Source organism: Canis lupus, chromosome 31 (assembly GCF_048164855.1).
Source record: "Canis lupus baileyi chromosome 31, mCanLup2.hap1, whole genome shotgun sequence".
NCBI lineage: Eukaryota > Metazoa > Chordata > Mammalia > Carnivora > Canidae > Canis > Canis lupus.
The window spans coordinates 27897482-27913718 of record NC_132868.1 but is presented as its reverse complement, the minus strand read 5'-3'; the positions used below and the strand labels follow the sequence as shown (position 1 = coordinate 27913718).

Below are 16237 nucleotides of genomic sequence, written 5' to 3'. Positions count from 1 at the left end.
AGTGCTGAAAATCTCTCCAGGAATTTCAAGTGAAGAAATAAAAAGATAAAAAGGCAAATCAAGAATTATTGTTTGAGATCTAGAAAAAGGAAAATTCTAGCTAGAGAGCTGCAAAGATACGATCATTTGCTCAGTGATCATTCGCTCAGATAGAAAATCTCTATGGTTAAGAACGAGAAATATGTTTACAGTCCCTGAGTGGATAAAAAGGAAAAACCACCTGGCTCAAAACTAGAAACCAACACAAGCAAACAGAAAACAAAGCACACTTTGGAAAATAATGTTTACCAAAAGAAGAAACTTTGTTCAAAACACCAAGCCATAACCAGAGTGATTAATTAAAGCACAGAAAAGAACAAGTTGGAGACAGATGGGATGTGTTTTAGGGAAAACTAATACAATTCAAAGCAAGGTAACAACATACAAAGAAAGAAAATAAGAACTAAAAGAGATCAAGACAATGAAGGTGTTTAGCTAAGAAGCTGAAGAGGAAAATAAAAGTGATAATCTTCAGTTGGATGGCAAGCATAAATGTCCTCCATCGTATAATTTATGCCATAAAATTAAAAGTGAATTCTGTAAGTAAAAGAAAATAAATAAAATTAGGTTCTATATATATTTAAATACAACCAAGTATTGGTTTTATTTGACTTTTGATTATTTTACAGGCAAAAATTTTTAAAAAGAGACATCCTTTCCATCTCTATGGAAGAAAGGATGTCTTAATTTCTTACAATTAGCTGATTACTAGGTCATTCTTTGTTGATAAAATACCTTCCCTTAGCCTACTATTCTTTACCAACTAATGAAAGGAGAATGAAAAAGTAAATTGTAAACTGGTGAGGTCAAATACTAATTGCCAAATATTCTATTACTGATTGGTTGGTTGTCCGCAACTTACAGTTTTGGAAAGGTGGTTAATTCAAAATAAAACAACTTATTGTTTCTTTCAATATGGAAATTAAAATTGTGTTTATGAAATTTTTACAGAAATCAATGCAGAACATTATTTAAATCTGAACACTGCAAATCTGAACACCGTATTCATGTTTATTACGTAATAAGCTCCAGCTGTGAACTGTTTTCCTTTATTAATTCCACTTGAAACTGTATACATCAAGTACAGCATTGAGGTACTTAGCATACTGCCTTTTAAACTGTTGAGGCCATATCCTTAATATTCCCTTCAGCTTTTACAATTGAATCTTGTTTTCCTTATATAGTACACCTCATGCCCTTTGGCATAATTGCCAAAGCCATTTTCCATGGTTGAATTAATGGCCTCTTGAAACTATCATTCTATCTCAAGAAGACATTTTCCCCTTGTTATTGAACACCACCAACAAATTGCTTTTACGCAACAGATTATTTTATATATGTATGTATGCATATATAATATTTATCATTGAAAAATATGAAAAGTCATGCTTTTAAGCAACTGATGATTTTATAGAGATATATATAATCTGTGCCCTCACCTATATATAAAAAATATTGAAAATAAGTAAAATCTGTATCTCGTCATGAATTATTTTTAGGTGAGAGAATAACTTTTCTATATTAATGTTTTCTACATTTGTTTCCTACTAGTTCTAGGTAATAGTTAACTTCCAGGTGAAATTTATAAAACTGATACACCTAGATACCACCCTTAAGTATTTTAAAAATGTTTCTATCCAGATATTCCAGCATTATGAATATATAGGTTCTGTGTGTATAAACATAGTGTGTTATATATGTGTGTGTGTTACCATGAAACATGCTCACTTATCAATAACAAGGATAGTTTTTAAGAATTTTTCCCCACAAACTTGTGCTTGGTAAATCAATGAAGTGCAAGAAAAAAACCAGAGTAAAAAAAAATTTTTTTTAAAAAGAAAGAAGAAAAAAAAAACAGAGTCAAACTCATTTTTATTAAATGAGAGATGTGCATAAAAGCTTGAGTGATGTGTAGGAAAAAAACAAGTGTAAAATTTGTTGTAACTTTAAAATTCAGTAGAACTTCACTGAATCATAAGTGTTACATTATAGACATTCCGCATTTTAGGGAGAGAAATGTTCCATAGTTGATGCAAAGGAAATACACTTTATAAGTGTATTTTTACAAGATTTTTGTTGCAAAGCTCAAGATGCTAGTAATAGCAACAACATATAGACTATACTTTATATACTGGTACTTGGATATTTATGTTGATGTTTCAGATAGGGGTGAATTTTAAGAAGTGTCTAAAACAGTATACCCTCAAAGGATAAATCATTTAAAAGATTATGGCTATACTCCTGTTTGTTTGGTGGGTGGTATTAACAGTCACATGTAACTAAAATTTACGGTGTTTGAATAACATGAATATATGCAATTATTCAATATGATGTAATTTCATTAAATCTTGTACCATTCTCAATTTAAAGGCTCACTTCCTTATTGTTTTGCCATTCAAAACCTACAATTGCTTTTAAATAACAAAGATACACATTTCATATTTTAATACATTGCCACATAGTCACACATCTGATACAATTTGCACAGAGAAATATTTTAATGTTTTTCTATGTTTTACTAACACTTCAAATGATTTTAATGACAGGGTCATTATCTTTTAGAAGTTTAGAGTAAACCATTCTCTTCTATTACTATTCACACATTTTAAGATTTCTTAGAACTGTCGGGCTTTTTATATTCACTTTTAAAAGTTTAAATCATTTTCTCAAATTAATTTCTCAATTAAATCACTTCTCAAGTTAATTAAATCCATCGCGTCTAATATAATCTCAGGACTGCCAAACTTTTTCAACCATAAGAACAATGTTTCTAGATACATAGGTGAGGTTCACGTGTAAAATCTTTCTTAATGTAACACTCATCCTTCCCCAAGCAGAGAAACCTTTTCTTTTCCTTTCATGGCAATCATAAACTGTAATAATTATATGGTATACAGTGTGTATCTTGCACATAGACAATGCACATATGTACATTATACATAATGCATTTCAATACGGTATTTTATATTACCATTTGCTTAAAGGCCATGTCATAGAATGGTAAAACGGATACAATGACATTTATTTTTTTTCTTTCGAGAGGTTTACTAAATCCTTCTAGAGTACATTGCTTGCACAATTATGGCTTTGAAGAGAAGTCACAAGTTCTTCTGTTTTGTATCATTGTTGTGGAATGTACTTTAAAATAAAGGGGAAAGTGCATGACATCATGCTTCATGGTATGGCATCTATGTATCAGTCATTTCTACATATAACTATGTGGTGAATGATACAATCAAGACCTAGGCTACACAATCTATAGTTATTACAAAAAGTCATATATTATACCACAGTACTAAAAATAAAATATATTCTTCTCAAATAGTGAAAATAAGATATCCTTCATGTGTTTTATGCCACATGTTTTCTTGTTTGACCATGCCTTCCCCCCCCCAGTGGTAAATGAAAGCATGTCCAATATTTTATTAAACAATAATGACAATTTCCAGACCATTAAGGCCTTTAAAAAAAAAAAGAGAGAAAAAGACGATTATCTTGTCATTAATTGCACAAATACACTCCTGATACGTTCAATACATGGCAAAAATATAAAAATAAAAGACAAGTTAAATATAAATGTCTTCTCGGTTATTGAGAAATCAAAAGTCCACCTGTACCTCTTAGGGCGAATGCGGTCTTCGATAGGCCTAAGTGCCGCGTCTTCCAACAGGTGCAGCACCTCCCTGGGGACCACGGGGGTCCCTCCCCATGCGGTGAGCCGTCAGCCGTGACTCTGCTTGGCGGAGAAGATGCGGGGGGCCAGGGAGGGGGTTGGGCCCGAGCCGGGCGCTGCTCCCCCCGCCGCGCAGCCGTCTCCGAGGCTCGTCGCCCTCCGCTCCGGGGGGGGGGGGCGGGGGGGCGTGCGCTGCGCCCCTTTCCCCGCATCCCTAAGGTCACAGCCCTTCTCCCGCCGCGCTACACGGCGCCCGTGTGCTCGCCCGTTCGGGGACCAGGCACTTACGAGGGGGCTCGGGCCGAGGGGCGCCCCAGCTGGGCCGTCGCCCCCGCCGCGCGCGCGCCTCACGTTTCCTTGAACCGAATGAAACGTAGGGAAACTTGAAGATCCCGGGGCTCCAACCGGGGGGGTCCGAGGCCGTCCTGCCCCCCCCCCCCCCGGGCCCCGCTCAGTCCGCGCGGTCCTCGGGCGGCCGCGGGCGCTCAGATGCGCGGGAAGCGGCCCTGGGCGCCGTCGGGCTCCGCGAGCACCGACACGGGCAGCACGACCTCCCCGGGGCTGAGCTGCTGCAGCCGCATGGACTCCTCGTAGGTGGGCAGGTACTTGACCTCCTCGTAGCTGGGCAGCTGCAGGAAGCCCGGCGGGACCACGCGCAGCTCGTGCTCCGAGGCGCAGGCGGGGGCCGCGCGCCCGCCCCCCCGGGCCCGGCCGCCGCCGCCGCCGCTGTCCAGCAGCGAGTCCTGGGAGCCCGCGGCCGCCTCGTCGCGCAGGAGCGCGGGCGAGTCGTCGTCGTCGTCGCCGCGGTCGGGCGGCCCCGCGGCCCCCGGCGGCCCCGGCCGCGCCTGGGCGCGCGGGTACCTGCGCGGGCTGGGGCAGATGATGCGCTGCAGGAAGTAGCCGATGGCGAAGAGCACGAGCAGGATGAGCAGCCCCGAGAGCTTGCGGACGAACCAGCCCACGTTGTCGAGGAAGGCGTGCAGCGGCAGCTTGCAGCAGCGCACGGCCGTGGCGTTGGCCGCGTCGCAGCAGCGCTCCCGCTCGCCGCACGCCAGCTCCGCGCAGCCCCCGCCGCCCCGCGAGGGCGCCGCCAGCGCCAGCAGCAGGAGCAGCAGCAGCGGCGGCGCCACCGGCAGGCCCTCGGCGCTGACCCCGGGCCCCCACATGGCCCGCGCCGCCCGAGCCCGAGCCCGAGCCCGAGCCCCAGCCCCAGCCCGAGCCCCAGCCCCAGCCCGAGCCGGGGCCGCGGGCTGGGGGCTCCGTCCGTCCGCGCGGCCGTCGGCCCCTCCCCGGGGCTCCGCCGGGCCCCGCGCGCCGCCCGCCGCGCCTCCGCCACCTGCGGCCGGAGCCGTCCTCCCGCGGCCGCGCTCGGGCGGGAGGAGGAGCCCGAGGCGCCGGGGCTGCCGTGGGCGGCGGCGGCTCGCCCCGGGGCGGCCTCGGGAGCTCCCGACCTTAACCCCGCGCCCTCGGAGCCGCCCAGTGAGGCCGAGGCAGCCCGCGCGCGGCCGCCGAGGGCATCGTGGCCCCGCGCTGCCCCCGCCCCGCCCCCGCCCCCGCCCGCGCCCCCGCCCGCGCCCGCCGCGCCCGCCGGGGCTGGAAGGGTTAAGGCTCCGCGCGGGGCCCCGAGCCCCCGAGCCCCCCGAGCCCCCCCGAGCCCCCCGAGCCCCGGGAGCTGAGCAGCGGCGCTCGTCCCCGCCAGGCGGGCGCGGGGGCTCTCGCTCGCGTAGGTGTCTCCGTGTTAAGTGATTGGATTTCCCCGGGAATGTTATTTAAGTGGACCTGCGACTAGGATTCGCTTACCGTCTTTCTTGTGATCTTTCTGATTAAAAATGGATGATGGCCATTAACGGCTAGCGCAGCCTCCGCCGCCTCGGAGCCGGGGGCTGGGGACCGCCCGAGGGCTGCGGGCAGATGCGTGGGGCTGAGGGGTCGGCACCCGGGAGCCCCCCGGAGCGGAGGATGCCCCGAGGGACTCCGGGCACGGCGCGACCGAGCGGCCCCGGCGGGCAGCGGAGCTGAGCCCTCTGCCGCGCCGACTCCGCTCGACCCAGGACAGGTCGGGGGACACCCGTCTCCCATCTCCCCAGCGGCGCATCCGTGAGCCCCCACTGCGCCCGCCGCACAAAGCAGGGATTCGGGGTAGAAGGAGGCCTCTTTGGCGTGACACATGTCTGCGAAACGTCGGAGGGCAGTTGTAAGTGGTTGGCAATGTTCCCGAGCATCGATCTGCGTATATAAAGGGTCTTCCTCAAGGTTATTCTTGTTTGCGAAGTTTGCTTTTAAAGGGAGTCTGTGCTCTCACTCAGCACGGGGGACAGAAGACTGGTCGTTGCAGTCACCACTCCCTGGGGATGGCCCACAGCGCAGGCGGGAGGGAGGGCCGTTCCCGCGGTTCCTGACCCGCAGGGCACGTCCGGGTGGTGTGGCCTTCTGCAGCCTCTTAGAGCGACGATGTGGAGAAGCCGGGAGCTTGCGCTGTTATTAAGGCAGACTGGAAGAGGCAATTAGCTGTTTAGGATTAAGATGTATTCATTCCCACACCCTTTAAACACTAGGACCCCTGTAGAGAAATCAACAGCAAATTCCATAGTCATTGAGGGGAAAAAGTAAAAGCAAAGGACAAATATGAAGACAATCAGGATTCAAATGTAGGTCAGATAAAAGCAGATTTCTTGCAAAGTGAGTCACACCGTATCACCTCAATAGCCTAATGGACCAATGTTAGGGGCGGTGGCCTTTCTTCTTCTGGAGAAGCCTGGAAGTGTCACTCACACAAGTTACTTCACGTGAAATTTGGTTGAGCACGGGTCCCTCTTTCTAAGCTCTCCTGAAGCCACCACGTTTTCTGTGCCATGGTCTGTTTCTCTCTTGGGACACTTTAAACCTATTTTGTAAAGCTTGATTATCAAGGGGTTTCAAACTTAGTCCAATAATCGAGTGGAAGTGATTAATTTTTAAACAATGAAAACTCTTTTTTTTTTTATTAAACCCATTTTTTTGGCAAATTTACATTGAACATTTTCTATATTCAAGGAACTCTGCTGGATGTTCATCATTATGGGGGGTGGGAGGGGGAGATTCTTTCCCTAGCATGGAATATGCCCAGGTCTGCACTGTCAGCTGCCACTAAATGGAGTAAAGAACAGACTCCACAAAAGGCAACAAGTGGCAGTTTCCTCTTTGGTCAAAACTTATTCTCACTTTCCCAAAGAAAAACTAAACTAACAAGTTTCAAACAATCTCAAGGATGAAGGCAGTTCATAGCTTGAGATGGGCTTTGACTAAGAAGTTGGAAAAAGCATAAAGACCTCTTTGGTTTTCATTATCTGATCTTTTAGGATTTCTGTTAGTGGAAGTAGGAACAGTGGCAAAAATAAAGGAGGAGTGGCATGTTTGGTGACACATAGACGAAAGTGCCTTGCTTATTGTTATTTTGAAACTACTGAATGAACAGCATTTGAATGGTTTAATTTCTGTCTGCCTTTAAGGAGTTAGAATTTGTTTGCATAATATTAGGACAGAGTAGAAGAACAACATAGATCTTATATGAAATAAAACGTTGGCAGAGTTACTTGTATGAAAACAACGAAAAGGATGAAGTCTGCAAAATGAGTATGAAATGGATTTTTATTTGATTTTTTTCTTTCCAAATTGATAGCCTCAAAGTATCATCCATTAAAGACCCTCCGCAGAAACTGGCGCCTCTGTATTTCTTCTCTGACCTCTCAGTCTCACTTAATTCATTTTTACTTGTAATGTAATTTATAGTGTACAACCTTTCGAAGGAAAGAAACACTACAGCTTTAAAAGCTCCAGAAAAAGATCTGAGCTTTATTACTCAGCATCCTTATTATTTATATTTGCTTAACACACAGACGAATGGAGTAGACTTAGCTCACAGAAAGTCATAAATTCAACTTAGCGAGGAAGATAGAAAATGATTACATGTTCCATAGAATAATTGAAAGATAAAGGAAGATCACAATGTAAAAATTAAAAAATAAATCTTATTTTGTTGAACATTGGCACTAAAAGTGTGTGCAAGAGATAAAAACAGGTGGAAGGGGGATGGGGACTGACTTTTATACAAAAAAAAAAAACATGGTCTCTTGGAGTATAGCTTGATAGAAATTAAGAATATTGATTGCAGGGCACCTGGGAGTAGAGCTTGATAGAACTTAAGAATATACTAATTACAAGGCGTCTGCGTTAAGCATCTGCCTATGGCAGGGGTCATGATCCTGGGATCCTGGGATTGTGCTCCCTCCCTCCTTACTGGGGAACCTGCTTCTCCCTCCCTCTCTCTGCCTCTCCCCCCACCTCATGCATGCTCTCTCTCCCTCTCTCTCAAATAAATAAAATCTTTTAAAAAAAAAAACTATTAATTGCTTTAACTTGCCATAAAGCTTGAATAATATTTTTTGAGAATTTTATCTTCCTCATTTACATACATATGAATGAATGCCAAATTAGCCACACTTTTCAACAGTTTTAGAACAGAAGAAAGTAAATAAAATGCAACAAAACCAGCTACTGTTTCACTTTTGCTTCTGGGAGCATCCTTGTAGCTTGAGAAAGACTGGATGGCCCCATCATGCGACTTTTTGTTCTTTCACATGATGCCTGGTCCAGAAGGGAATTTTTCTCTGATGTCCACTAATGGTGAGCTGTGCCTTCAAGACTGGGAAGCAATAGTTCTGCCCATTTTTCACATCCCTCCTTCAGAACATCTAAACCTGGGCAGTTGGGACCTTGCAAACCATCCAGTCTGTAAGAACTCTTTATTCAGGGTGTGCAGCATATTTCCTTACTATTAACTTTTCATTAAAAATAATTCATTAACCTTCTCATTTTATGGTTTCCCTCCATTTGCAATATGTTCTCTCTAAGCAACAGTAAAGTAAGTGTTTTATTGTAAATAGCATGTATTTACATAAATGTGCCTCGTATTTACATAAATGTGCCTCAATAGAAGTAATTTGCCATCTCAAACAATCTGCTTTGAAGTGCTTTTCAGATTGTATTTCTTTCATCACTTATTTAATAAATATTTAACGACTCACTTTGAGCTAGGGGACACTATAATTCTGTTCTGGGGATTCTATACAAATCAAACTCTTCCCTGTCCTCAGGGAGCTTACTGAGGAAGGGAGAACAGACACTAATCTGCTACACAGATGAATTACTAATTCCAACGATGATAAGCAATTATAAAGAAGTTTAGCTTGTTCACACTTTTTTATACCAGATATGACCTGGAATGGGGTATGATGGGGGTTTCAACAGGAGAGGCTTCTCTAAGAAGTAGTTCCTTAAGGAAAGACAAGGTGAAGAGGAAAGGGGTGTTCCAGGTGGAGGAAAGTGCATGGGGATAAATTCCCAAGGTGGGAAGACCCTTCACTCCTCATCTCTTATGCTTGGGGCAAAGCCTATGCCATTTCTGCTTCAACAGTTGAGATTCTCTCCTAGATTAGCTTTAGAGTCAAGCCATCTTCTGCTGTTGTTCAATTTTTAAACCAAATCTGGTTCTCTGCAGGGTCTGTAACAGGTTTTGTGATTTATAGTTACCTCTCCAGTCCTGTTCAGTTTCTTCTTGGAGACCAGGAAAGTTCCAAGTTCCAGGGATGTTTCCTGTTCTCTCCATCTCCACACCCCTGGCTAGGAGTGGAGTTTGGATTTCCTTTCAACTCTATCAGTTGGCAGCTTGCTGACAAAAGCTTCTTCAAGCCAAATGCTTGAAGTAGGAGAAAAGTCAAAGTGAGATGTTTTTATCTTTTGTTCAAATTAGGAGCAAGAGGAAATAGAAATCTTTCTTCCTGACCTGAAATTAGAAACAAAAGGTTGAGTACATTCAGGACCTTATGAAAATAATACCTACATTTGTATTTGCTCTTTCAGCTTTTCAGAGCACTTCTGCATGCATCGTTTTGTTTTCTCCTCACTACGTTCCTGTGAGAAGGGCTGAAGTTATTATTACCCTTTTTCCAGGTGAAGACAGTTTAAAAAGCACCTGAATCCCAGAGCAAAAGGGTGGCAGTGCTGAAAATGGGATCTAAGGCTTCTTCAAAAGTGTGAGTAAGCATCTTACTCCCTCACTACTTGGGCCTGGCTTAAGGGGCCCTTGTGGGGGAGGCACTTGTCTTCTCGCTGACAATTTCTGATACATTGAGAGACCAGCCAACTTACAAGAAAAATGAGAGTCGAGCTGGACTGTGTTCTAGACCAGGAATACAAGATTCCTCTGAGGAAATAATTTCTGTCACTTTTGTGGCCATTTTCCGTAACACGTTAATAATGATTTAGATAATAAAATGACAGGCCAGCTATTTTTGTACTCATTTCTGTAAACAGTAGATAAATTCCCTTCCTTCATTATGTTCCATTCTTTATACATGAACTAAGCCATCCAATGCTCATCAGTATGCTAAGTTATATGCTTGGGAAAATAAGGATATATTGGGTCCTGAAACAATATTATTTATGAGTGACTTGCCTTCTAGATTTAAATTTTGCTTTATAACAGTTTATCAGTTAATTTCTCATGGCAAACTTTCTCTTTTTTTGCTGGAGATATAAAAACTAAACCATAAATATGATGAGATATATTTAGTGAAACCAAGAAGATCTGAAATTAGAATTCCAGTTATACCAGCTGAATGAATTCATTCTCACTCATTCTTTTTTTAAATGGTCAGATTGTTGAAGTTAGAATATATTTGTCAGTAGGCTGATATACCAGTCAAATGCTCCATTGGCAGAAAAATCATATAGCATGAAATGAATAAGGTGAAACATTTTTACACTCCATTATTTTAACTTGTAACTAGTAATATACCCTTCACCTCCCTTTCATTACAAGGAAAAATTGGTTGTTAATTCTTTCTTCTGAATATTCTCTGTACACCTGGATTGAGTGTGGAGTGCTTGTTCTTGCTTGGCACCCTGCCCATGATTGTAGAGTTACAGGGCATCGGGTCGAGTAGCATGACTCTGAGCCAGCCATTAGTCCCAGGACAGGGCTTCCTGCTTCTAATGTTAATTGACATGGATGAGAGACTGAAAATAGACCAAATATCCAAATTTGGGGTTAACAATTTCCGTTGTAGATTTATCCAAAAATGAATTTTATAAGGGCCTTTTGAATATGATCTTAATCTTCCTTTTCATTTTTATTTTCTACTCCTTCCCTTCCCTGCACCCTTTGCTTCAGTAAATGACTACCTGACATAGCTCTTCGACTCCCTGCTTGAGATGTTATCCCTTCCCTTTGGTTGTGCCCTCCACCAGGAATTCTCTTTTCCCATCTCCACAGGTCAAAACCATGTAAGATGTAGCTTCAATGTCACCTACTCTTCATATATTATACTACTCACCCCCAAAGCCACCTGCCTCATTTACAAGTTGTCTCTTTCTTCTAGGACTCCCCTTAATACCATCTCCCATTCATGGTAATTCTCATTTTCTACCTCTACTTCAGGAGGCTGTGTAGCTATCTTAATTGTCAGGTTTCTAGAAATCAGTTCACGGCACTAGGCTTTGATCTGTGCTTCTGTAGAACAGTGGGTTTCCGTTTTTTTCTGCATACTGGCATCCTTTTGACAACTTTGGGAGGTTCACCTGAAGGGTTTCCCTGCACCCACATTACTTCCCTGTCCATTGCCACACTGTTGTTTGAATGCAATTCCTCCCTGCCTGCCTGTGCTCTATTAGAAATTCATGAGGCAAAGTTCTCAAATGTTCCTGACAGCGCACCATCTTTCTATAGTCCCGATTTACTGTTAGGTCATTCAGCAAAGTTTATCCTGCTGCACCCAAGTCACACAGGACCCACTCCATTCAACACTCTGTGAGACAAGCATCTCCATACATGTATTGGTCTCACTTGAGACAGCATGAACTGATTAATGTTGGGAGGGCATCCATGAAGAACTTCCAGAACTCCAGAAGGCTGTTGGCCATGCCATGCAGGAAACTCTGCCTTGGCAACTTGTACACAATAGATGCTGAATGCATTTTTATGGAATTAATTTACCTAAGTTTATGAATCTGCTTGTATTTTCAACATGTACCCCTCTCCTAAGTAACTATTCCATGGTTTTGCTACCTGCAGAATAAAGTATTTTACCTTGCAAAATAAGCCATTATTTACTGGCAGTTTCCCTCCTGAGGTCCATATGCTCCAGCTACTGGAAGATAGAATTTCACATTTATACTGTTAGCACCTGGGCCAGTCTGGGACATTTTTGCTTTATTTTTTTTCCCAGATTTTAAGTTTATTGAAATTATGTAACATTATATAATTATGAAATAATATAAATTCAAGCTTAACAGCCAGCCTTACTTCCTCACCATTATCCCCTGAAGGAATGGATGGAGGAATTGCATTCTTACGGTTTCAGTGTGCAATAACATGGTTTTAATGACGTTTGAACAACACAGAAACTTTATTTTCTGATTCTCAATTGTGTTTCAGATTGACCAATCTGTCCTGCAATTTACCTTTGAGGGTGGAGACTGAAATCTGTGATAGCTACATTTCTATCATTTAAAATTGTGTAGGTGCTCAAGAACGTTTTTGCTTTAGATCACTGCTCGACCTTCCAAGGTCTAACCTGTTATAGAAGGGCTGATCCCTTGAGGGTATCAGGATTCTGACAGGGTTCAGCCAGTGGAAGATTGGAATGGAGGTGGGAGCCGGGGTGGGAGCCCTGGAGCTCTTCTATAGCTCCCCTGGACAGGTTTGCTGTCCCCCAGCCCCCAGGCTCCTGTAAAACCACTTCTTCCCGGCCATTGTTATTAATCTTTGGGCTGCTTCACACTCTTCTGGGGGTTTCTTAGCTCTTTCTGCTTAACCAATTTCTTGTATGTATGTATGTATGTATGCATGCATGTATTTATTTATTTTTAAAGATTTTATTTATTCACTCATGAGACACACACACACACACACACACACACAGAGAGAGAGAGAGAGAGAGAGAGAGAGGCAGAGACACAGGCAGAGGGAGAAGCAGGCTTCATGCAGGGAGCCTGATGTGGGCCTCCATCCCAGGACTCCAGGATCACACCCCAGGCTGAAGGTGGCTCTAAACCACTGGGCCACTGGGGCTGCCCCAATTTCTTGTATTTAATTTAATTCCCTCTGTTTTAAATACTCAGAATGATTTCTTTTCCTGGTTGGACCTTGACTAATACAGTGGCCCTGAACCACCTTCTATAGCTCAAGGGATGCAGCGATAACAAATGACATGATTCCTCTGATTCTATAGATTTCCCCCTCTGTTGCCTAAGACTAATCACATTTATCCCACCCATCTACTTAGAAAAGTTGGCCTCAATTGCTAGACAGTGTTAGTTAGTACTGCTCTGTGACCTTGAGCACCAAATCTCTGAGTCTGTTTATCCTCATCTGTAAATTAAAGGATATAATAGCTACCTTATGGAGTAGCTATGAAGATTAGATGAATGGATACATATAAAGTGCTTAGAACAGTGCTTGGCATATAGTGAGGTCTATATAAGTGCCAGCTATTATTATTTAACCAAAAAGAGTGCATTATCTTTTCTTGCCTATTAGTTTGATTCTGAAAATGGTGAAGTACAAAGCTAATTTGTCTTAGGGCTATCATGATTTTATTAGATTTGTAACTTGTCTTCCTGAATCAGCCAAAGACAAATGGAGCCCATTAACTTTGTAGAATTTAATATTTGGCCCTGAGCTTTATCATTGGCAATGCTATAAGAATTAGCCACATAAATTTGTTACTGCATTTGGAAAATGGCTGGAGGTATTATGTCTCCTATGAAATTCTCCCTTCGAATGATTACTTTTGGAAATCATTCCAAAAAAGCCTTGTTCTCCTTATGGACTGGACCTGTCAAAACTTTATTCTTTTTCATCATGATAATTATGCAAATCGTAAATCCCCTTTTGCTGTGGTTGCTGGGGAGCTCAGAACTAAATTTAAAGTTTAGCGACATGTGTGCTGGTCCCTCCTTTTCTCCCTCTGTATTAATGTATCTTCTTCAATATAGGCTTGATTTTCTAATTCATTTTATTTTTTGCCTGAGTCTTATTCATATTTTGCTATTTCTATTTATATAATAAATTATAGCAAATCTTTCTGGAATAAATTTGCGATGTAAATAAGTAATGCTAAATTTGTAGGGTTTTTAGAGCATGTTGTGAGCTTTCCAATGTTACTCGGCAGGCACCACCGAATTCCTTTAGAATATAATCTCATTGTAAAAAATTATTCTCTTAGCTACAATATGTCTTGGGAAGTTCAAGTGGTTTGGTTACATGCCTCAGACATTTTTAAACTCAGAACCAATCATAATAGTCTTTACCAAAGTCTCACAGAGAAAGAGTTCTATGTGATGCTATTGTTATTTGGAAAAATAACATGGTCAAGTAAGTTTGGGAAATGACCAGTTACAGAAAGTTCTGTGAGCTTCACTACCTCAGGATTTTTCAGAGCCTTTAATTTGTAAAGGTACATTGTGATTCTCTAAGAGGGAACAATATAAGGTAGCATTCTTAAAAAGATTTTATTTAGTTATTTGAGACAGAGCGAGCACAGTGGGGAAGAGGGTCAGAGGGAGAGGGAGAAGCAGGCTCCCCACCGAGCAGGGAGTCTAATGTGGAGTTTGATCCCAGGACCCAGAGATCATGACCTGACCTGAAGGCAGATGCTTAATCGATTGAGCCATCCAGGTGCCCCAAGGTAGCATTTTTCTAATTTATGTGACCAAGGAACATCCTCCACACTCCTCTACAGCCACTTTTTTTCTTACCTGAAACTCTAGTTAATATTTTAAGAAATGGGGTTCTTTAATATAGGCTAATTTTCCCATAGACTGGGTTTTGCCACAGCAACAAAGCAAGTACCACTTTTTCATTAAGTCCACACACAAATCTGAAAGGGCTGTCCACCATCAATTAAGAGCATTCCTTAGAATCACAAATCTGGAAGATTTCTTAATTTTAAAACTTCATCCTATTTTAATAATAAAGTTGGACTATTTGGAAAGAAATGCACATTTTTAGTGCTCAGTCCTCACTGCTTTCTGCTTGAAGTCTACTAGTCTGGACAGAAATATAAAATCAATGACCATGTTACTGATGTGACATTTAAGCTGTTCGATACCATGGGGCCATGATTTAGTTTTAGACAGAGGCAGATTAAAAATGAGTCTAAGAATAAAGTTAAGGGGATAAAGCTGTGAATATAAGAATTTTTAAAATGACAGACGTGGGAAATAAAAGTAATTGCTTTTGAGCACTTTTCCATATATAAACCTCAAACATGAGGCACAATTTTATTAAGATTGATGAGGCTAATCTATAATTAAAGTAGTTTGGAAAGACACATACAGTGATTTACTCTTTCTTGAAGCTGAACAAATGGATACTGCTAAGTGGAACTGTCTAATAATACAGCATTCTGGCTGCTGGTCTTTGTTTGGTTCCAGAGGGTACTGGCTTCAGAATTTCAGATTTTTCTGTTTATTTGAACATTTATTTTCTCTTCCAGCACAGTTTTCCTATCATAATAGGAATTGTATCAGCTAACACTTGTTTCATACTTAACATTTACAAAATGCTTACACATATATATCATACTTGTTACAACAAGATGGTGGGTGAGTAAAGTGTTAACAGGGATAATTATGCTGGGTGGTTAGGAGTTCAAGCCATGGAATCAGATGGACCTGGGCTTATCTGGCTCTACCATTAGTTCTACAGTCTTGGGCAGGTCACCTAACCATCCCAAACCTCAGTTTCCTTCCCTATAAGTGGGAGTAATACTGAAATCTAATTTATAAGCTTATGTGAGGATTAAAGGAGATAATTCAAAGTGTTTGATGCATAGTAAATGTTCAGTAAGTAATTTTAGAGGATGTAGAAGAAGATGAACTCAAGAGTGATTTGTTCAAGGTTGTAGAAAAAAGAAAAGCTAAGATTTGAACTCTGATCTTGATATTTCTAGTAGAGCTTGGGAGATCCCTGCCTACCTGGTGAACTCCCTGCTGGGAGGCTCTAGCATATGACCTGCCCTAGCATCAATAGAGAGGGTATGCAGGGTAGTCTACAGTACAGAGCTTTAGAATCAGGCAGATGTGAGTTCATATCCAAGTGGTGCCATCTATTAGCTCTGTGAAATTGCGATAATGGTATCTTTTCAGGATCATTGTCAAAATTCAGTGAGATGATATACTTAAAGTGGCTGGTACACAATAAGCTCTTGTTAGATGCTGGTCATTTTTTTGTATTGTTTTGTTTTGTTTTAAAGATTTTATTTATTCATGAGAGACAGAGAGAGAGGGAAGCACAGGGAGGGGCAGGCTCCCTGTGGTGCAGGGAGCCTGATGCGGAACCCAATCCAATCCGAGGACCCTGGGATCATGACCTGAGCCAAAGGCAGATGCTCAACCGACTGAGCCACTCAGGTGCCCCAGATGCTGGTCATTGTTGAGATGTGACGTGGGATTAGAAGACCTCCTCCATCTCAATTTGGAGAG

The 16237-nt window shown here is 42.5% G+C and overlaps 1 protein-coding gene and 1 long non-coding RNA gene across 5 annotated transcripts in view; one reads left to right on the top strand and one right to left on the bottom strand.

Annotated features, from left to right (window-relative positions):
* Nucleotides 1-4878, bottom strand: part of C31H3orf80 (chromosome 31 C3orf80 homolog) — a 56996-nt gene extending 52118 nt beyond the window's left edge. For 2 of the 3 annotated variants that reach the window (XR_012021984.1, XR_012021983.1), the window contains exon 1: nt 3657-4878. Coding sequence is in view for 1 of the 3 variants with exons in the window: in XM_072807914.1 (XP_072664015.1) it covers nt 4198-4878 (681 nt within the window). In the remaining 2 variants the exon portion in view is untranslated. Of the gene's footprint in view, nt 1-1030 lie in introns of those variants that run through there. The other variant, XM_072807914.1, reaches the window with a different exon arrangement.
* A 488-nt stretch (nt 4879-5366) lies between these two features.
* Nucleotides 5367-16237, top strand: part of LOC140622229 (uncharacterized) — a 107024-nt gene continuing 96153 nt past the window's right edge. Inside the window, exons 1-2 of one of the 2 annotated variants that reach the window (XR_012021979.1) lie at nt 5367-5906; nt 9701-9783. This is a non-coding gene — a long non-coding RNA (uncharacterized lncRNA). Of the gene's footprint in view, nt 5907-9700; nt 9788-16237 lie in introns of both variants that reach the window. The other variant, XR_012021978.1, reaches the window with a different exon arrangement.